The 23,366-nt window shown below is 43.6% G+C and overlaps 1 protein-coding gene across 1 annotated transcript; it reads right to left on the reverse strand.

Moving 5' to 3' along the window:
- Positions 1–16,943: 16,943 nt before the first annotated feature.
- LOC123122850 (trafficking protein particle complex subunit 13) lies at positions 16,944–23,043 on the reverse strand. The gene is made up of 12 exons (XM_044543216.1): positions 22,598–23,043; positions 22,430–22,514; positions 21,695–21,825; positions 21,500–21,602; positions 21,387–21,401; positions 20,622–20,767; positions 20,333–20,528; positions 20,105–20,179; positions 18,835–18,951; positions 18,154–18,198; positions 17,282–17,380; positions 16,944–17,188 (listed from the first exon to the last, which is right to left on the reverse strand). The coding sequence occupies exons 1-12, from the start codon at positions 22,954–22,956 to the stop codon at positions 17,168–17,170; spliced, it is 1,392 nt and encodes a 463-aa protein (XP_044399151.1). The 5' UTR covers positions 22,957–23,043; the 3' UTR covers positions 16,944–17,167.
- Between the last annotated feature and the right edge of the window lie 323 nt (positions 23,044–23,366).

A 23,366-nucleotide genomic window follows, 5' to 3' on the forward strand; every position in this document is an offset into this window, starting at 1 on the left:
TCTCATGACCCAGGCACAGTTTACCATATTTGGGCATATATTTGATGATTGCATTTTGTATCACTTTTTACTCTGTGTTTTGCATCTTGGTCGTAGGAATTTTCATATTTTACTACGTTTGTGCACCTTTTTTGCCTGGTTTCGCCATGTACCAAAAAGGAGGGATATTTTGAGCATTGCTCGGAAAACACCTATATTTGGGTGTAAAATATACTAATTGGACGTATAAAAGCCTTCCATATGAAGAGATGAGCATGTGGGAAGAAACCAAGCCACACCTGTCATTCTAGAAGACTGTGTACGATACAACGACACCCGCTTGTCCCGGCAGTCATACCGCATGGCGCCCCCTCCCCTTGGTCGACTACTTCAGTAGGGTGTGATCGAATCTCTTGGAGACTGAAGAGAGAGGCTCCAAACCATGAAAATGAAGCAGAAAACCTCACCTCTGGAAGGGAACCGAAGGGAAATCAACAGAAAGGCACCACCATACAATAGCTTCAATCATGGAGACTACGACATCAACCATCATAATCATCATCATCATCCACATCCTCGACATTGACTTCTGGGTTCATCTCATTGTAATCCCAAACCCTAGTGTGGATATGTAGGCATTTCATTGCCATGAACACCTCGATGATGATCTCTATGAGGAATATGAAACTATAGCGAGAACTTTGACTTTCTAGTTTTATTTTCTTTCATTGAATTGATAGTGCAAACCATACTATTAAGGCGGGTCTAAGTGAAATTTGAGAGAAGTCTTTGTGTGTAGGCTCAATCTAACTTATTTCTTCAAGTGAAGACTTGGAAATCTCCTTCGAATCAGTTCATTTAGATTTGGTGTCGAAGAAGAAGTTCTTCGGGACACCTTAGTGTAAAGTTATCATTGAGAAGTTGGATGACTTATTCCACAAGTAAGTCCAGTGGTTGTATTTTAAATCTCACCATTTCGTCGTGTGTTGTGTGTAAATTGGGTGGCCCTTTCTCCAACGGTCATTTCAACCCTTGGGGTTGATCCCGGCTATACATAGCGATGCCACTCCAACCATTTTGTAGTTAGTTGGTCCAAGTAAATTTACAAGTGTTGTTTACCCAACACATACTACTGAAGAGATTGTGAGAACCCTAAGTGGGGAAATATATCCTAAAAAATGCTAAGTGATCGAGTGTCATTGAAGTACTTGATTGAAACCGAACTTAACATGTTACTCCTAAGGATTGTACATCCCCTAGATGACTAGGTGTCTTCAAGAGCATCCAAGAATATTTGTGGACCGTTGAAGAACAAGTTTGTGAAGGTTTGGAGAACACGTTGAAGATCTACCATGAGTGATTGGGTGTGTTCCAAGTGAACTTAGCTCATGGAGAATAGGGTGAGGGCTCTTGTGTCCTCTAAGTTTAGGCTTGGCCCCTCCAACCAAAGCATTGTATTCATCGATCTTACTGGTTCTATCTCCTTGCATTACTTATTTTATGTTGCATGTGTTTAGAAGATCTTCCCCTGACTACCTTCTCTGTGATCGGTTTGAAGGTTTTGCTAAGAACTAATCAATATGATGCATGCTATTATGTTTAGCCTTCTTCTCTGTAATGCTTCCTCTGTGTTCCATGTTACTGTATTTGACTTAGTTACTTTAGTTTATTATTCCTCTGAGTCACATTGTTGCATGTTTATATTTACCTCTACTCAGTATTGTCTTAGTTTCTGTTACATAGTTTTTCTTCAAAGAACTTGATTTTTCGTAGAAAATATCGAATCTCCCATGCACACCCTCCGGTCAATATTTGAACCTAGAATTGGTATGAGAGCAAGTTGCTCCCTTGACTCTGTATTTCGGTTTAACCACCTGGAGTTTCAGTTATGTTGACCACAAAAACTATCAAGGATCTACTCATAGGCCCATCTTTAATGGAAGTGATTATCTATACTGAAAGCATTGGATGCACCATCACATCAAGGGTGTTGACCCCGAGATATGTAGGGTCATCTCTAAAGAATTTATAATCGCCGAAGAAGGTCTTCTTACTCCTAAAGACCAAAGAAATATCCGTATCGATGCTCAAGCTCAAGATATCCTCTACGATTGTCGGTGTCCCATTTTAGGGGCCCCTCACCATGATTTCTCTAGCCTAGTGGGTCAGGATGAGGACCCCTTAGTCGGTTCCACCCTGGACCACTTTGAGCGACCCATGACGATCTACAAAGAAGACTTGGGAAGCCTTGACGATCAAGACAAGAACTCTGCATCCATGGAGGACTCTCCTCCATCGCTTAATCGACTAGGACTCTTGTAATCCTAGGACCCCGGTATCTTATATAAACTCGGGTCGGGCTGATCAATAGAAGACAACTTAGAAAAATTACAACCCATTGGTACTTTGTGCTCTGCACACACACCCCAACACAGTAAACAAAGAGCACGACATGGGGTATTATCTCCCCCGTGAGATCCCGAACCTGGGTAAAACTCTTGTCTGTGTTACCCTCGTGCCAAGTCGCCTAGATAGGATACCCTACTAAGAGATATGCCGGATTTAGCTCTAAAGTAATGGCCCAACGAGGTCCTGCATGGGGAACCAGAGATAGGACATGGTAATTCAACAAACAACAATGATCTCGACCACGATCATGGAAAAAATCGCCCACCAAGCTCGGAGGCTCGACATCAACATTGTTCTCACACGGCCGTATAGAATAATATGAACAACGGAGTCATTTACGTCAGCCCCGCCTCCTTGAGCATCATTTTGCTGATCCCTTCACTTGGATTGTGTGAAATTGCATCTACATCAACCCTATAAAATTTCATCACAATCCAATGGTGGGATCTCCGGCTACCTCTCAAAAGTTTAGGCATTGTCCGATCTAGATGTAACCCGTATGAGTTTGGAAGAAAAAGGTCAGCGGCTGACTCCTATATCCTTTGGAAGATCCAACTGTCTAGATTATGCATAATTTTCATGGTTTCAACGCCTCAAAATTTTAGCCCGACCCGATGGTTCAAACTCGGGATAACACCCAAGAAGTGTTCAATTTGCGAACCTATTTTCTGCGCGGAGCAAGTCCGACCTGAGTTCATCTTTATCCATGACTGGCCTATCAGAAAACCTTCGACTGATTTTTTGTAAGGTATTTTTTTTGTCCTCAAGCACAATTCCTAACAATTTTGCGGCTTTTCCGAGGTACTTTTTACCGGCTCGCCGGTATCGCACCGAGCAACCTCGTTGCTCCTTGGATTTCGACCAGCACTGGGATCTCCACGACATCGCTTCATCAAGCCGCATCAACCACATCACATCATCACCTCATCAGGCCAAACTCCTTGTTCCGTCACCCCGACTTGTTCGGGGGCTGTCTCGAGAGCTGCTACATCGTCACATCATCATTGTGTCGTGCTGACATCGTCATCGTGCAAAGTCTATCCTATGTTGATACTATCGTGCCTTCATCCTGTCGCGTCCATTGCCAGTATGCCTGGACGTCGTGTGACATCACTTCATCAGGCCAGCATCCACCATGTTGATATATTTTGTTGTGTTGGTTGGCCCAGGGGCTTCGCCGTGCCACACCGAACTATTTTGTCACATCAGCCAGCCGCGGCAACCACACATGGTCGTCGCTTCGTTAGGCCGGCCTCCTTGCCCCGCCACATCAAGACTGGCTTGGTGCCTTAGAGCTCGACCTTCCGTGACCCTGTACCACATCATTAACACATGGAGCATAAACACAGCTAAATCACTTTCATGCTTAATTTTTTTTAGTTTTTATTTGTGTTTGGTCAGGTATTAAATCTGTTTTGAATAAATATGATTTTCCTTTGTTCAATTGATCATTCTAAATAAATTATTCGACTCCATTTTTTGCATGGAACTTTGAACTCGTTCCTCCAGGCCGGACTTGGGGGTCGTTAAAGCCTTTACATGAAACCCATCATATGTGATTTCTTCCTTAGTCATTTTTTTGCTGGTTTTCCATGCTCTAGTTTTGGACTTGTGCCGCGGCAACCACACATGGTCGTCGCTTCGTTAGGTTGCCTCACTCCTATGTTTGCCTCTTAAGGTTCCACTGGTATGCCTATGGTTAGATGGGAGCACTCTGTTGTTTGCGCCTCTAGTTTACCTGTTTGGTTGCCTAAAAAATTAGTAGGTTGAAGTCGAACACTAGCCATCACAATACACACTACTGCAGGATGCTGCTAACACGACACTACGATCGGAGACCCTTCGACGAAACTGTGTGCGATGCAATAATCGCAAACGGTGGTGTAAAAAACCCATCAAAAAAGATGCAAAACGTTTGCGATGATGGATGCATCAAACACGGTTCAGGTTTTGGTTGCGTGTGCGATGCAGGCATATGGTTCAGTTAAATTAACTGTTTGCGATGAGGAGGAACAAAAGAAATGGGCTGCCAGATGAAAGTGTGTGCAATATACAGCATACACTTCACTCGGATGAACTGTTTCTGATTAGGCAACACAAAAGAAACGGTCAGCCGGATCAAGATGCGTGCGATAAATGGCATGCGGTTCACTCGGATGAACTGTTTAAGTTGAGACAAGACAACGGAAACGGTTCAATATAACAAGATGTGTGTGATACGCGGCAAATAGGTCTGTAATCAGAAATATGTGTGAAGACCGATAATAACACAGATGATTGCTTCTAATAAGACATATGAGATATGCTCTGTCTACACAACATCTTTAGCCATTGGGGGACGGGCGGTCATCCGGATACGCCATAAGGATGCGAAGAGGCATCCTATATCAGCAAGGACTAGCTGTTCCACCAGTAGCTCATGTAAGAGAACTCTCAAGTTAAGTGTGCTCAGACTGGAGCAGCCATCAGATGGGTGACTGAATGAGAAGTTATGCTGATGTTAAATTAACAAATAGGATGGGTCATATCTGTCAAATTAAATGACTAATATGACCGATCCCATGAGTTAATTTAACCTCAAGGTCCTTGTTTTTTATTTTTATTTTATTTTTAACACATGTTAAAGAAGGTCTACCGCATTACTTTTTAACAATGTGTATATGTGGCATACAGTTGATCCATTTGACCTGTTTGTGATGGAATAAGCCGTGTGTGTTATGGGCAAACACTTGTTAGTGTACAACCATTTGCGATTGATGAATTCATCATCGACAGATTCCCTAGTGTGGTCCATGTTCATCTCATCATCATCTACTTCTTGTGCTAGCTTGATGTTCCTTATATGCTAAGTTTCTATTAATTGATGGCATTTTATGAACACGCCACCGTTTCCCGCCATTTCCTCACCTGTTTCCCACCCCAAGTGATATTGCGCATAAACCTAGGCGCGGCGCGGCGCACGGAGGCAACAAGCACAACCTGTGGCACATCCACCTTTTCCAAGCATGCCTACCCACCAAAGCGTCGCCTCTGCCATCAACCTTGTCCACGAGGAAAATCAGAAGGTGCCACAGCCCGTCGAGGCCGCGGCGCTCCCCGGCAACGCGATGGACGATGTCGTGATGCGCGTCATCGCCAGGGTTGAGCAGACCCTTGGCGCATGGCACTTCAGCGCCGCGGATTAAGATAGGCATGTCAGCACCGAGGTTGCAGCTCACCGCACAACATGATTGATGGCGCGCCACAGAGCAAGCTAGACGCATCCGCGCCGATAGGTTGCGGCTCGCCGCAGGGCGAGACCGTTGGAGCACCGCAGAGCGAGAGGCGCGATGCGCCGCACAGCAAGAGCGGATCCATTGGTGCTTGCCTGCTATCGACAGGGCGTCACAGCTGGGTACATGTCTCGTCAGTACCCCCATTCCTTGCCAGGAGTGGGCACAGGCCCTATGCACCGTACTTGCACCAGAGGTCGGCCGCGCCGTACTTGCACTGGACGCCCGCCATGCTGTTTGCATGGGTCGCGCCGTTTGCCTTGTCCGCGACCCGCTCGATGCGAACGCGCTGGTCGGTAGGCTCGACCGCCTCCTTGACCCAGGTGTCCACCTGGGCGCACTAGAGGAACATGGCCGTCGCATCCTCGAGGTGGTGATCTCTGATGAAATAGCCAACTTGGAGCTCGTGATCACGCTCCAGATGTACCACCAGCGTGTCGACCGCTTGGACGAACGCCTGCATGAGTTCAGGCAGAGCCAAGAGCTACCATAGGCAAGGGATGCTGGTCATGGTCTCATGGACGCGTTTTATTTTGTTGAGTCGTTTCGACGTGGATAGCTATATATTCACAGCAATCATAGTATTGCTCTGTTTATTGCTCTGTTTCAATGTGTGTACTCAATTTTTCGTTATTATATGTTCTGTTTCAATGTGTGCTTATACGCTTCCCATTCTGTATATGAGGATGATAACAGCTAGATTCAAATTAGTATACAAAAACAGATAGAAAATGGAATTTATAATATTAATATATATGTATATATATATATTAATTGTTCATTAGTTCATCACATAATATATATAATATCATCACGTGATGATACTTAACTACTAGGTACAATGCATAAAATTGAAAACGAACAATACTAAAACTAATAATCCCTCCTGGGGCAAGTATTCCAGAAGCCTCTCGCCAGCAGCTCCCTGGTGCACGACATCTTCCCAGCGCGGAGGCGGTGCTTCGCCTCCTCCGCCTCACAGCGCTTGACATATCGATCTGTCTCTTGCAGGCGGACGAGCGCGAACGATCTTGCCATTTCGTTAGGCACCCACCAGAGCTCCTCGTCGGTGGTACGTTGGAGCTTATTGGCCCACCTCCATGCAGCGATGAGGCGCCTAGCGCCTTTGGCCTTCCTCGCGAAGTACCTATCTTTGTACACCTCCTCCGCACAACGACACGCCCGCCCCCAAAGCTCCACCGCCTCCTTTTTCCAGGCGGCATCACGGGCTTCACAGGCCGCCTGGTACCTGGCATCCTCCTCCGCTGTATCCTTCTTGAAAGCCACTTGCCTGGCTTTCTCAGCCGACGGCAGCAACTTCCAAATACAAAGATCGTACTGGCCCCAAAACCAATCCAAAGTTGGGGGGTCCGGCGCAACCTCGTCCGGCGGCGCGTAGGGGTCCTCGCCGCTGCTCTTCGAGTGAGCGTCCTCTGGGGGCGGCGATTCCTCGTCGGCGCGTGGGCAGACCGACGGTGCCATGGCAGAGATTTGAGAGAGAAAGAGAGAGAGAGAGAGAGAGAGAGAGAGAGAGCAAGGGGATGTAGATGCGAATGTAGACGGGACGACGTGAGCAAGGTAGTATTTATTGGCGGCCGGAATCTAGACCTACAGGAATAGTACACATGTCGGTCGCTGGAATTTACGAGTACTGTAGTTTGAATTACACATGATTCCCGCAGCAAAATCCGTGTGTGAACATAATAGCTGACGATTCCCAATACAGAACCATGTCTGATTAATAACGCCCGCCATTCACCTTCCAAACCTCGAGGCGCGAAATAGAGTGCCAATCATGTGGGGGCCGGTTGTCTTGCCAGATATTACATTTTCTTTTTTGAACACCAGATATTTACATTGTCTGATGATTTTTTAACTTGCACACAAGTACACAAATAAGATTTTTCAAACCGTTATGGTTAGCCGTTGCATGTAGATGTAGTTCAAATTTGAATTATGGTCATTAAATGGCTAGAAAATCACTTAAATGTCTTCAAAAGGTCAAATGACCCCTGAAATTTTCCAAATTTTCACATGACAGTTGTATTAGTGCATGTTACACATAGAAAAAAATGAAGGTCATAAGAGGAAGCTATCTCCTGTTTATCATCAAACATGCACTGTTCCCTCTCGGAACCACGAGCCTTCTAGTGAGTTGCTCCGGTTTGTGAGGGACATGTGTTCAAACTTTTGTCAAACATGCCAATTTTTTACCACATTATCTTAGTGGCATGACATTACATCAAACAAGATTTCATGTTTTTCTGATCATTTTTTGATTTTTTGGAATTAAAATGCCATGGCACTCCATGCATGTGTCCATGCCATGAGACCAAAATGTTTGAAAATTGCTTCTAATTTATTGCACACGGAATTAACTCACACACAAGTACACAAAAATGATTTTCAAGCCGTTACGGTTAGCCATTGCATGTACATCTAGTTCTAATTTGAATTACGGTCATTAAATAGCTAGAAAATCACTTAAATGTCTTAAAAGGTCAAATGACCCTTGAAATTTTCCAAATTTTCACATGACAGTTGTATCAGTGCATATTACACGTAGAAATTTTTTGAAAGCCGTAAGAGGAAGCTATCTCCTGTTCGTCATCAAACATGCATTGTTCCCTCTCGGAACCACGAGCCTTCTAGTGAGTTGCTCCAGTTTGTGAGGGGTGCGTGTCCAAACTTTCGACAAACATGCCAAATTTTTTACCACATCATCTTGGTGGTATGATATTACATCAAGCAAGGTTTCATGTTTTTCTGATCATTTTTTAATTTTTTCGAATTAAAATGCCATGGCACTCCATGCATGTTGTGCCCATGCCGTGAGACCAATATGTTTGAAAATTCCTTCTAATTTACTGCACATAGAATTAACTCGCAACAAGTACACAAATATGATTTTCAAACCGTTATGGTTAGCCGTTGCATGTACATATAGTTCTAATTTGAATTATGGTCATTAAATGGCTAGAAAATCACTTAAATGTCTTCAAAGGGTCAAATGACCCTTGAAATTTTCCAAATTTTCACATGGCAGTTGTATTAGTGCATGTTACACATAGAAAAAATTTAAAGGCCGTAAGAGAAAGCTATCTCTCGTTCGTCATCAAACATGCATTATTCCCTCTCGGAACCACGAGCCTTCTAGTGAGTTGCTCCAGTTTGTGAGGGATGTGTGTCCAAACTTTCATCAAACATGCCAAATTTTTCACCACATCATCTTGGTGGCATGACAGTACATCACCAAGGTTTCATGTGTTTCTGATCTTTTTTTAATTTTTTGGAATTTAAATGCGATGGCACTCCATGCTTAATTGTGTCATAGCCATTAGACCAATATGTTTGAAAATTTCTTCCAATTTACTGCACATGGAATTAAATCACACAGAAGTACACAAAATATGACTTTTCAAATCATTATGGTTAGCTGTTGCATGTACATGTAGTTCAAATTTCAATTACGGTCATCAAATGGCTAGAAAATATAAATGTCTTAAAAGGTCAAATGACCCCTGAAATTTTCCAAAATTTGACATGACAGTTGTATTAGTACTACAAATTTTCTCGTACATTTAAAGCACCATCCGTTGCCACTTTACTCCAAATTCGTCTTTCACAGCTAATAAAAAATATCTACAACATCACACATAGTTGTTTTGTAGGAATCGTTTGCGATGAAAATTTTCGGGTCTATTTAAGTCTTCCTCCTTAAGCTTCGTCAGCTCATCTGCTCCAGGGCCGGCAACCTCGAATCCAGAAATCCCGATCCTCATTCTCACACCCGCTTTTTGCAAAGATGACGGCTTCGTGAAGGCCTGTACGATGGTCGCGTTCCCCCCGAGTGCAGCCGCCTGTACCGCGAGCGTGGCCACTATGCCGAGAGTGTCGCCGCATCTGCATTGAGTGCAGACGCTTCTGCCGAGAGGGCGTCTGCGGCAGCCGAGACAGCTGCAGCTGCTGCTGCAATGGGGGCTGCAAACACCGATGTCGCCCTGGCCCGGGTCGAGGCCATCCACGCCAAGATATTCCATGCCACCTCGGAATCCAGCATGCAACCCACGTCCGAAAAGGCGGCGGTGGCCATGGAGCTGAAGGAAATATGCCCTAGAGGCAATAATAAAGTTATTATTTATTTCCTTATATCATGATAAATGTTTATTATTCATGCTAGAATTGTATTAACCGGAAACATAATACATGTGTGAATACATAGACAAACATAGTGTCACTAGTATGCCTCTACTTGACTAGCTCGTTGAATCAAAAATGGTTAAGTTTCCTAGCCATAGACATGAGTTGTCATTTGATTAACGGGATCACATCATTAGGAGAATGATGTGATTGACTTGACCCATTCCGTTAGCTTAGCACTTGATCGTTTATTATGTTGCTATTGCTTTCTTCATGACTTATACATGTTCCTGTAACTATGAGATTATGCAGCTCCCGTTTACCGGAGGAACACTTTGGGTGCTACCAAACGTCACAACGTAACTGGGTGATTATAAAGGAGTACTACAGGTGTCTTTGAAGGTACATGTTGGGTTGGCGTATTTCGAGATTAGGTTTTGTCACTCCGATTGTCAGAGAGGTATCTCTGGGCCCTCTCGGTAATGCACATCACTATAAGCCTTGCAAGCAATGTAGATAATGAGTTAGTTACAGAATGATGCATTACGTAACGAGTAAAGAGACTTGCCGGTAACGTGATTGAACTAGGTATTGGATACCGACGATCAAATCTCGGGTAAGTAACATACCGATGACAAAGGGAACAACGTATGTTGTTAGGCGGTTTGACCGACAAAGATCTTCGTAGAATATGTGGGAGCCAATATGGGCATCCAGGTCCCGCTATTGGTTATTGACCGGAAACGTGTCTCAGTCATGTCTACATAGTTCTCGAACCCGTACGGTCCGCACGCTTAACATTTCGTTGACGATATAGTATTATATGAGTTATGTATGTTGGTAATTGAATGTTGTTCGGAGTCCCGGATGAGATCATGGTCATGACGAGGAACTCCGGAATGGTCCGGAGATGAAGTTTGATATATGGGATAATAGTGTTTGATCTCCGGAAGGGTTCCGGAATTCACCAGAAGGGGTTCCGGATGTATCCCAAAATGTTTGGGTACGAGAACACGTTATTTGGGCCAAAAGGAAAAGCCCACAAGGTTTTTGGAAAGTGCAAAAGGAAGTTTTGCGGAGTCCAGGGGCCAGACGCCAGGGTCCCTGGCGTCTGGGTCCAGACACCGGGAACCCTGGCGTCTGGCCCTGGAGTCCAAGAAGGACTCTTGCCTTTCGGGTGAAACCGACTTTGTGGAGGCTTTTACTCCAAGTTTCGACCCCAAGGCTCAACTTATAAATAGAGGGGCAGGGCTAGCACCAAAGACACATCAAGAAACACCAAGCCATGTGCCGGCAACCCCGTCCCCTCTAGTTTATCCTCTGTCATAGTTTCCGTAGTGCTTAGGCGAAGCCATGCGGAGATTGTACTTCACCAACACCGTCACCACGCCGTCGTGCTGCCGGAACTCATCTACTACTTCGCCCGTCTTGCTGGATTGAGAAGGCGAGGACGTCATCGAGCTGAACATGTGCAGAACTCGGAGGTGCCGTGCGTTCGGTACTTGGATCGGTCGGATCGTGAAGACGTACAACTACATCAACCGCATTGATAAACGCTTCCGCTTAGTGATCTTCAAGGGTATGAAGATACACTCCCCCTCTCGTTGCTATGCATCATCATGATCTTGCGTGTGCGTAGGAAATTTTTGAAATTACTACGTTCCCCAACAGGAGCACCTGCTTCCTCATGAGGTTGCCAAGCGGAAGCTGGAGATGCAGGAGGCGGCGGTGATTGAGGAGCGCTGGGAGGAGGAGTTGCGTGTGGCCCAGGTCGAGCTAGAGAAGAGTCTGTCCGTCGAGGAATCGGCGGTGGAGTACCAACGCGACCTCTGACGCATCCACCACTACGAGTACTACAACCTTGAGGGCAGCGCCGAGGACAAGGACAAGGACAAGAACGCGGTCAACTTCAGCAGGGGAGACGTGGAGTCCACCAACGGCGGCATGTCGCCGGGACAAGTCATTGACGTCTCATCTCACACCGGCGATGCATAGGCTGGAGCGGCGGTGGATTTGTTAAAATTATGCGTACTTAGGCTTTGTTTTTAATACTGGTCTTTTGTTAGAGCAATGTTTAGGTCAACTGACTCTGTTTAATTACTAAAATTGCTCGATTCAGTAAGTCTGGTCTGTGTGTTGTATGCTCTTTTGTGTGCCTAAATTAGCAAGCGATGTTAAATTATGCAATGACGTACCCGGGGAAATTTCCACCAAAATTTGAATTATCAAACTCATGACATGCACGTAAAGCAGAAGAATCGTTTGCGATGCACACTATCGTTCAAAATGAATGGTGTCCGGCGGCACCGCGCGCAAAGTTTCCCTCCACATTTCAAAAAAATTGGCCTACCGCTGAAATATCTACCCCCTTCTCCACCCCCTTTTCTCCCCGACCACATGTCACATTTCCCCTGTTTCCCCCTTCCTTACTTCCTTCCTAAGCTATAGCCACTTCCTCGCTTGCTTCCTCGCTCTCGCCGTCTCGCATCCTACCGCTGGGATCACCATGGTCTTCTTCAAAGACCTCTCCAGCGGTTCCTCCTCCTCTGACGACTCCTTCACCACCCGGGTATGCATCTCTTCTCTCTCTCTCGGGCTATGACTTGGAATGAAGGATTTCTACCGGGCAGTCGATTTGAGTCATTTCTTCCTCTTGTAGTTCCCTAGGACCATCAGTTGCAACGAATGGAGCGGGGTGGCTGAAGATCTGTCTGCTCCTTGTCACCATCAATCTCCATGCGTGAAGCTAGTTGCGTTTGAATATGTGAACAGTGGGAGGAACTTTCTGGCATGTGCAGAGAAGGTTAGACCCTCTTTCGTTGTTACAAATCATTTTTTAGATGTGATTCAGACATTATCACGGTCCCAACCCATTCATACCACACCTTTAACCAAACGCATTCTAAGACAGTGTCACAGTTTATACCTAGTATCTAAAAATGTTGCCATCTCATCAGCGGTGCCATTAGAAAATTATTTGGCACCGCTTCAGCAGTTTGTGGAGCCAACTTGTCCATACATCCAAGCAACCAAGCAGTAAAATACTAAATCTTTATGGCACGAAGGAACTAGGCGTCGGAGCAACTAGGTGCTTCGGAGTTCGGGTCCCTGATTTTTTTCCGCTGCATCGGCTTGCCAGTACAGGGCACCGGTGTGAGATGTAGCAACAGTTGTCTTTACACCGGTTTTGGCGTACATAGTGGACGGCCTTAGTGCTATTAGTTCTATGTTACTAAATTTGTGCATGTACACACCTGTTAGTATCAATTTGCTGCCATCCAAACATTGTCGTTATGATGTTGCAGTTATATTTACCTTCCTCTTAAAATGTTCAATTTGTTATTTATAGTACATGAGTAAGAACTTGTAGCGTTGTTATAGTTAATTATAACTTCTGATGTTCCAGAATTTGGTTGTTTTCTCAGCAGCAATTAATTCATTTGCACATTGATCTTTTTGAGAAGATATGTCATAATTAACCTGCTCTTCGGTTTTTCAAAATAAGTATTCGTGATTTTCTATGTTGCTATAAACCCATTTTCCCTACAATTGTTACTGATCTAGTTTTAAATATTATAGGATGAATGGAAGTGTTCTTACTTGGAGTGGGTTGATCAAGAGTGGCCACGGTCTTTGAAGATGTGCCTAGCAAAGCTCTGGAGCATGTATCAGGAAGAGAACAAAGGCAGGCTTAGAGAAAGTGTTGTCAACGCTGAAGAATATTTGAATATGCGGGATAAAAAAGAGGAAGGTGGAGAATGAGCTTAAATTTTTTAAATCAGACTTTGCTAAGATGGTGTTGACGAAGGAGGAGGCACTTTCCCAGTTGGCCAGTGCAAAACAGGTTTTTACTGAACTGAAAGCAGAGGTGGATAAGGCGAGCCTGGATGATCCCGATTAGGGAAATGAATATATTGTTCTAATATTGTTCTTATAAAGTTGAACTATCTATATGTTGTATTGTGCTATTTTCTGGTAGCTATCGTACTGTGATGTTAAAATATATCTATGTGCCTGGTATGAAACTGGCAAACAACTGTTTGATATGAAATGTGAATTTGCATAATACTGAAATTATTAATTGTAAACTAATAAACCTGCTAAATGGGTCATGGAACTTTGCAAACGGTTCTAGAAGTAAAAGCGTTTGTGATGGGTAGCCCAATGTCACACAGTTTTCTTCATCAAATCGTGTGTGGTGTAGTTGATAAAAGCAAACGGTTAACCAAGGCAGAGCGTGTGTGATAGTTACACCTATCACACACGAGCCTATACATAAATCTGTGTGGGATGTACATACGAACGGAAACGTTTTCCCTGTATTGACTGTGTGGGATGTACATACGAGCGGATACATTTTCCCTGGACTGACTGTGTGGGAAGTACATATGAACGGAAACGTTTTCCCTGGATTGACTGTGTGGGATGTACATAAGAACGGAAATGTACTCCTTGGATTGACTGTGTGTGATATACATACGAACGGAAATGTTTTTTCTGGGATTCACCGTGTGTGATGTACATACGAACGGAAACAATTGGGTTTCGATACCACGTCCGATCGCACACGAGATCATTTTGCCCCAGCCTGTGTGCCACGAGGGCCTATTCCCTACGGTTTCTGGGTCGTGTGGGAAGGACCCCCCTATCGCCCACACTCACTTGGCGACGGTTCCAAATGCCGTCACGAAAAGGGGTTAAAAACCGTTTGTATAGCACCGACGCATACCAGTGACATGAAATCTAATGCGGGAAAATTATAAGGACAACTGAAGAACAAATTAAGACTTGACTTAGTTCAAGCATAATGTTTTTACATAAGCTATTTGGCATTTTCGAGCTCATGACACTTCTAATCTATTATGTGGTTTTGATCCAGAAGGCAAAATTTCTTCTTGATCGAAGTTGAGCATGGGGTGTTACACCCACGATTATTTTCAAAAAGCAAAGTATCACGGATAAGTGCTCTTGAAGAAGATTTTGATCCTCGGGTTGACCCTCCAGCCCGACTTGAGTCTCGGGGGTTATTAGATCCGTGTTTAATCATCAACGGGCCCTAGGGCCCTAGCAAAGGTGGCACCCATTAGCCTTTTTTGAGGCCAAGGGGAGGATGAATTGGAGTGGGGGGAGGACTCCTCCTCCCACCTAGGGCCGACGCAAGGAGGGAAGGCTCCTCCCCTCTTGTGGTGCCCCTCCCCTCCCTTCAACCTATATATACAAGTTCTAGAGCCTCCTCTAGTTCTAGTTCTACTTGATCTAACTAAAGTTAGATCTAATCCTCTCTAGTCCTCAATTAGAAGCCCAATGTGGTTCTAACCATATCCCTCTAATTCTCCGACGGTGACTCACTATGGACGATGAAGCACTGCCGGATCGTGAAGACTGTATGTTTGCAAACTGTGGAGAAGTCATGCTTTTGGTCTTCGGTTTGAGGGGTAGTTCGTGAACGGTTCGAGGAACTTCAATTATGATCTACACCAACTCTTCTTCCGCTGTAATTCGGAGTAGGTAACGATTCGATCTAAACCATATTGCATCTTCATAGTGTTTCTGGTTTGATCATAGGAAGATTTTTTGTTTTCTACTACATTTGTATAAAAAATATCGACATCTACAATACCAAATATACATAATATGAAACTACATTTCATAATGAATCTAAAGATATTTCTTTGGCCTTGTAGATATTGATACTTTTTTCTATGAGTTTGGTCAAAATAGAGATACTTTGACTTCAGACAAAAGCTAAGTTAGATGCAGACTAAAAGGAAAAGGAGGGAGTACCAAAAAAATAGAAAATCAGAGTTACAGTAGGGGTCTTCCGTACTGTTCTTGCTAAAAAAATAGAAGTACAAGTACAAACGAAGAAAAAAGATTGGACAAATTGGGGCGCCCTTTGGATACCATGGTAATGGACTACTCCCCCATTTGTCGACCCAGACACTAAACCCGAAATCGCTAATTAAGGAGTACTCCTTGCAGAGATCACTCCAACTTACCCAGGTTGCGACAAGTGGCGCGCTGCATGTGCGCCACTTGTCGCAACCTGGGAGTTTTCCCTTTTTTTAGGTCTGTTTATTCAAAATGTTTTATCTCTTAAACCGTGCGTCCAAATCTCGAACCGCTTTCGTCATTGGATTCCTCGCGTCAAGATCTTCAAAACTAGATCCCATGTTGATAGGTTTTGATGAACTTTTTTTCACGAAAAAAACGGACGAAAAAAACCGACAAAAAAACCGAACCGAAATCACGGGTTTTTTCCCTTTCCGAAAGAGGCACGCCCGTGCCTCTGACGAAAGCACAACCATGCCTCTGGCGGAAGCAAAACCGTGCCTCTCGCGAAAAAAAAACAGAAAACGCGTTTTTTTTTCTTTTCCGAAAGAGGCACGCCCGTGCCTCTCGCGAAAGCACAACCGTGCCTCTGATGGAAGCAAAACCGTGCCTCTCGCGAAAGAAAAAAAACAGAAAACGCGTTTTTTTTTCCTTTTCGAAAGAGGCACGCCCGTGCCTCTGGCGGAAGCAAAATCGTGCCTCTGGCGAAAGAAAAAAAAACGTTTTTTTTTCTTTCCGAAAGAGACACGCCCGTGCCTCTTGCGAAAGCACAATCGTGTCTCTGGCGGAAGCAAAACCGTACCTCTCACGAAAGAAGAAAAAAAAACAGAAAACACATTTTTTCCCTTTCCGGAAGAGGCACGCCCGTGCCTCTCGCGAAAACACAACCGTGCCTCTGGCGGAAGCAAAACCGTGCCTCTCGCGAAAAAAAATGCATTTTTTTACGCAAAAAAATTATTTTTTTCGAAAAAAAAAATTTGGTCGAAAAGCTAGGGAAAACCGGTAGAAAACCAAAACGTCAAAAAAACCCGGAAAAAAACCTTTTTAAAAAGCCGAAAACGCGTGCGTAAAAATGAAAAAACAAAATCCAGAGGGAGCGCCCAGAGCACGACACGTGACGAATGGCTGTGAGCGCGCCAAGTGGCGCTGATCGTTGCGAGGCTCCCGAAGGAGCGCTCGTTGATTAGTTGCTCCCCACTAAACCTGATCAATCTTCTTGTCGTGTTGAGTTTGAACCAGGCTTGGTAAAGCTGGAACTCAAAATCTCAAGCCCAAGCCCGGCCTGGCCCGACCCAAAACACACTGACAAAATGCAGAAAAGGTAAAAAATCCTTTCTTGCCTGACTCAGCCAGTTTATGCTACAATTACACAACGAACATGCACGGATGCATTACTTTCGATATAAAAAGTGTGCTTAATTACAACATGATGAAATCGGTAGTACAATAAACAGAAGTACAGCAACGAGAATATGGTTCGCCCTGAAGGTCTAATCTAGCACGTCCAACGGGTCCCCCGATGTGGATGCGGTGTTCTATTCTGCGTCGATGAAAATCTGCAAAGCGATCAATGTTCAACAAACAAAAATGCTACCATTCGCTTCGGCAAATGAAGAGACGAACTTGACACCAAAGTTGCTAAATTTTACCTCTATATCTGTCAAAGGTTCGTAGTACTTCCTTTCCTGCACGGCATACAATGTAATTCCAGAGATCTTTTGCACGCCAAGTTGAGTAGCTACCATGCTCTACACAAGGTTACCCAGATATAGTTACTACACTTCACATTCAAATAAGGCGCCGGAAAATAGTAACTATAAATGCATCACAATCTTGCAACCGACTTAACGAACATCCTACTGACTTTGATGATCGAATGGATGTTTTCGCTTCAAGGACGCTTGTATGAAATGCAAGCTAAAGATCCGGTAACAATGTCATCCATGAAGTGTCATGTGCAATAACTTGGTAAAGTTCTGGAGGGCACGGATATGACACTGTCTAGCCATCGGCAGGGCTTAATCCCTGGCTTGATTAGAGAGGTTCGGAGGCTTACAGTTTGTGTCTTCTGACTGATTCATTGCTTACTTACAAATGAGTACATGGTGTCCATTTTATAGGGAATAAAATACTTGCCTTCATGGCCCAAGAAACTAATCGCTAACTTAAAGGAGATAATATTTCATTCGAAGGAAACTAACTCTTATCGCTATCTCGTTTTTTCCTAACTGAAATAGGGTTAGGGGGGAGGGTTCCACCGCCACCATGACATGCAGATGCCAAGTCGTTTCAATTCCTAGGTCTTACATCTATACAAAAGTGCAGTTGTACAGTGATTGAAATGAGAAAAGTCGATAAAGATTTAGGGGAGCAGAGTTAGAATTGCTGAGCCACCAAGAGGACAGGTTATACATCAATACTATCACTTTTCAAACTATGCGACACCAAAAGACATATATTTTATGTTCAACGACAAGCAAGATGTATATATGCACAAGTAATCTATTCATAGTGTCCTCACCAGGTCAAAGTTGATGGACTCAAAAGCCTCCACTAATGGCAAAACCTGTGCACAACCGACAGTGAGAAGTCAAACACATACTGACACAGCATTATATTCGTCGAGATTAGCTGCAACCTAGATTACTCAACATTGAGAATTTCATTGGTTTTTAATTAAATTAAAAACTAGAGAAGTAACAAGTTTGATGATCTAAACTTTCTAACTACTAGATCACATACTCCCTCCGTCCGAAAAAGCTTGACCCTCAAATGGATGTATCTAGCACCAAGTTAGTGCTAGATACATCCATTTAAGGGACAAGCTTGGGACAGGTCTTTTCGGACGGAGGGAGTACATCAGAAATAAGTAACAGGATGTAAAATTATTACTGACCTAAGAGGCCATTAGCATGAAAGCAAAAATACAAAGATAAAACCTTGGTCGGACACACTGTCTTTTCCCCAACTCAGAACCACATGGGCTGACACATGTCTACACACTACATTAGCAACCTATAAACCACGGGATTGTTGATTATACTGATGTGCAAATTAAACAGAATACCAATCATAATTTTCACATGACAATTATTTAAGAAGCTGTCGAACACCGCAACCAAAAATATGTTCTAATGAAAAGCTAAAATCAGGTCAATCTATCATCATAAAGATTTAAAAACATACAAGTACAGCAACTAACCAGCTTCTGTAATCCATTGACCAGAACAGTTTTTTGTTCACCAGATACACTTGGAGCTAGAAATACTTCAAAAGGGCCAACAGTTTTCTCTGTTTGATTTGTAAGGCATAGATTGACCTGGAGACAATAATGTACATTGAACAACTATAGCAATTTGTGCGCTGATACATAGTGATGGATCACCAAACATAAAAATGAGAAGAGTAAAAAGACATGTGACTGATTCAAGCCTTCAAACCATATCATACATAAAATATGTGGTTATTATCCTAGTTCAGCAAATATAAACCGTCAGATGCCTATCTAGTTCAGCAAATATAAACTTGACAGATAATGTTACTAAGATCAGCAGAAGTTCTTGCCAGCATGCTCAAGTGTACAAGGCACTGTAGCAGATGTAATACAAGTTCCCCGGTGACAGATGGAATGGGTTGTCCATCAAGCAAAGGAAAGATCTCAGCAAAAAAGGAACTTGGGAAGACTAAAAGCAGAGCGTCGTCCGTCAGGATGTCATGAGGCAGATGTGTTGTTTAAGGTGGAAAGCAAGATACAGATAGTGGCAAAGGCACGGCCGCCCCCCCCCCCCCCCCCTTACCCCCCCGAGCTCTCCAAATACTGTATTGATGCTTTAATCTCTATTTAATCTGAGAAATAAGGCAATATTTAGTTGATTTGGCCCAGTCTAACATTATATGACTAGTGTGCCGCCCTCTACGTTGAGTTTCTGGCTCCGCCACTGGCTAAGATCCACTGTGACATATGCTGGCACGGTGGCTGCAATTACACAAGCTAGCTAGGAAAAGATAATATCTGGGACATGAATGAACAAATACTTGACAAAGTGGATTCAGACTGGCCCATTTTTATATGGGAATATCAGGTAAGAACCCTAGTAAACATATATTAATATATAAAGTAAAATAAAATATAGATGGGCTGTATAGAGGATCCACATCCACATGACCCAGCAGAAAAATTGCAAGACTAACTCAGTTTGATACCCAGAAGCAGGATAAGCTAAGAGATTCTTAGCTGTATATTGTTAGAAGGAAAAGAAGAAATAAACTCAATCATTATTAACCTCCATCTAGTACTCTGAAGAAGAAAGCTTTGTTAAACTTCACAGAACAAGACCTAAGATTTTGCCGTTCCACAGAAATTGTGAAAGGAAATACCATCATGCATCATTAACTGTATTAACTGACTATTTGGGCTACAGTAGTTTAGGCTGCAAGATTTTGGATGAACTGTTAACTAATAAATCACTTACCATAAATGGTCTTTCTAGAAATATAACAGGTGGAATTTTCACAGCACGAAGGTCAACATCTTTGCTTGGAGTAGGCTGACAAAAAAAGGCGTGAAAAAACCAGTAATGAGTTCAACTAAAGAGCTTGCACATCATTTTCATTCTCAATTTTAATAGTAAAACAAACTAGATATCATTGTAGTCAACACGTAACATAAATATCAAAAGAGACGACAGGAAGTTACTGACAGTGCTATGAATGTTCTGAGTTTGCAGGCGGCCTGGTTCACCAAGATTTGTCCGCCATGTAATCTGAAATTTACCAAGTATGCTGCTACCCTCTGTCTTGATTTGACCAGGCTCATCGGACGATGGTCTGAGCTGATATAAGTAATTGTATATTCCTCCTGCAGCTCTAATCAGAATTGGTTGTTTGCAGAGGTCCCTGTATAAAAATAAAACTTGGACTAGCCATTCATTTATTGACATGACAGTCAACATGCTGAAATAGACGAGCATGTTTTCAGCACTGACTTACCGTATTGTAGACTTCACAACTGAGGGGTATTCATCAGCTTCCAGTATTGTAGCGCTCCACTGTTGGGCAGGTTCAAAATCTACTTGATCCATGTAAAGGTTAGATTTTGTATGATTCTCTATGCAGGCTTCCAGATATGTAGTATCCTGTCAACATGGATCAACTATATAGAGTTCAAGATTGCCATGGTGAATTAATAAATGAAAATGGACTACACAATAGAAGTACTATAGGTTTAAGGGACTAAACCCATGAATTTAAACAATTTAAAGGGAATAACCCCATCGATTTAAGGTAATAGGTTGTTACAGAAATAACAGAATAACAGTACTATAGGTTTAACGTCAAAAAATAAACAGTACTACAGTTTAACGGAATAAACAATGCTATAGGTTTAACGGAATAAACAGTCCCCTGAAGTCTTATTCCCAGGGAGAACACTGGGATTTCTCCACTAGAAATTCAACTCGGCGATAAGAATGCGGGAGTAAAAAAACAGTTTACAGATGATTCTCAGCAGAAAGCTGAGCTGGCAAAAAGAGGGCGAAAAAAATAGCAAGCATGAAAAGAAAATGTGAACAGCTATTGCTACAAGGTTACATTCTAAGCTCAGCGTGCAAAATTAAGTAGGGAAACTAATAATCTAGAGGAAAATGTGTAAAGATCCTTGGAAACATATCATTTGATGACTCCTAAAGAAGACACCTACATTTAATCAAAGGACTTACAGTTACATTTACACTAGTGAAGAATGAGGTAACCTACCTTGATGGTGCGAACCTGGAAAAAAATGGTGAAACCCAAATTATTGATTTGACCTACAGAACATAGATCAGATACATGCATATATAAATAGGAGAACTGGAGAAGTAAAGTACCTTTGTTCGAACAGATAATGGGTTTGAAACAGTGAATTTGAAGAACTGAGGAAGATATTTACGCTCCGCATCACCATCATTATATAAAGCAGTACAGACAAGCCTGGATTCAATAACCGCCCAAATCAAATAAACAATCAAGATTGCTATCACGAAAGCAACAGGTGTGGAAGTTAAAAAAGGAAAGGAGCATACGTATGTGCGCCAAGTTCTTTGACATCATGCTCCACGATAAAATCATATCTACCCCCTGATCGAATCGATTCAACAGGCGATTTTGATGTATCCAGGAGAAGTATCCTCTGTCTCTCAGTTTGTATTTCTGCCTAATGCAAGTAAAGCTCGGTCAAACTTTGTGACAGATTAAGACGAAACTGTATGAGAGCAATGTCCACAATGCATATCACCGCAAAGGGAATGCATAAGTATCATAAATTTAAGATAGAGAAACCTGCAAATCTATGAACAGAACTATCGTATATGCATAACAAGAGCTAAGACCAACCATCCAAACTAATGATACTACTTGTGTGTGTGCCGACCTCATATCATCAGTTCTAGTTTGACTTGATCAAACACCATACTGAAACTGCAACGTACAAATTACAACTGAATAATCCAGTAACTGAACATTCATGACAGTAGCAAGGCGATCCAGTAATCGACCTTAACGATAGGTCATGGATGCAGCAATGAGAACTAAGGCTCTTTGGTAATGACTGCAGCAATAAGTTTGGCATGACCACAGCGGCAAGAACTAAGTCTAAGCATGCAGCATCACACTGATCCGAGATTCCAAAAGTATTAACCTAGCAGTTTAACACGACCAACTGAAGCAATGCTTCCGTCAAAAATTGACGCAATTCTCTACAAATGATCTAATGCACTTGAAACTTCGTGAGACAAAAAGAGAGCGGTGGATCAACACACCTTGATTATGACTTCCCTGGCTTCCAAGCCAGAGCTGTTGTTGATGCTGATGTAGCTGCAGAATGTCTCCCCCAAATAGATCGCCCTAGCCACAGACACAGAAGCATCAGCGCAGGCTCTCGTCTAGAGCTGCACACAACATTCTAGAAGGAAATGGAAATGGCTAACCCGAAGGCCTGTGGGAGGACGAGGAGGCCGGGGGGCGCGAGGGCGTCGGCAGTGTCGTGGAGGAGGAAGCGATCGCGGAAGGTGAAGTCCCCGGGGACGGTGGTGGCTGCGCCGGAGTCGGGCGGGTGGAGCAGGCCTTGAAGAAAGTCGGCGGCGGCGGAGGGGTCGGGGGAGGTGAGCGCGTCCTCGGGGAGGAAGACGTCGCGGGGGTCGAAGCGGAGGAGCGCCGCCGGGTCGGGCCGCAGCGAAGGGCGGGACAGCCGCATCACCCGGAACGCCAGCGAATGGTTCTGCTGCGCCGCCGGCAGCTGGTGCGGCGCCGGGGACGGCTGCTGCGTGCCGGTATAGGGGGACGACATCGCCGGCGATGTGCAGAGAGATCTGGATGGATGCGTGATCTCGTTTCTGAAGTCGCGTCGCGGTTTCGCGGCACTCTACAGACTAAGCTGGTTAAGAAGAAACGAAAAGTGCAATTAAAATTCGTCTATCTATTTAAAAGAGCGTACTTTAAATTAGTTCAAAAGAAATCGCGCTGGAGCTGAGAAAATTGTAAACTTCGAACCTAACAGGACGAACAGCACGATCACATCAGCAAAAGAAATCGGGAAACAAAGTGTAACACCACCGTAAAATCAAGGGACTCTTTGATTCGTAGAATTTCAGAACACACAAAAGGGAAAACACAGGTTGCTGACTTGCTGTCATGTTCTTTTGAATCCTATACATTAAACTTGGTTTGCCTGCATCATCATAGGAAAAACAAAGGATT

Source organism: Triticum aestivum, chromosome 1B (genome assembly GCF_018294505.1).
Source record: "Triticum aestivum cultivar Chinese Spring chromosome 1B, IWGSC CS RefSeq v2.1, whole genome shotgun sequence".
Classification (NCBI taxonomy): Eukaryota; Viridiplantae; Streptophyta; class Magnoliopsida; order Poales; family Poaceae; genus Triticum; species Triticum aestivum.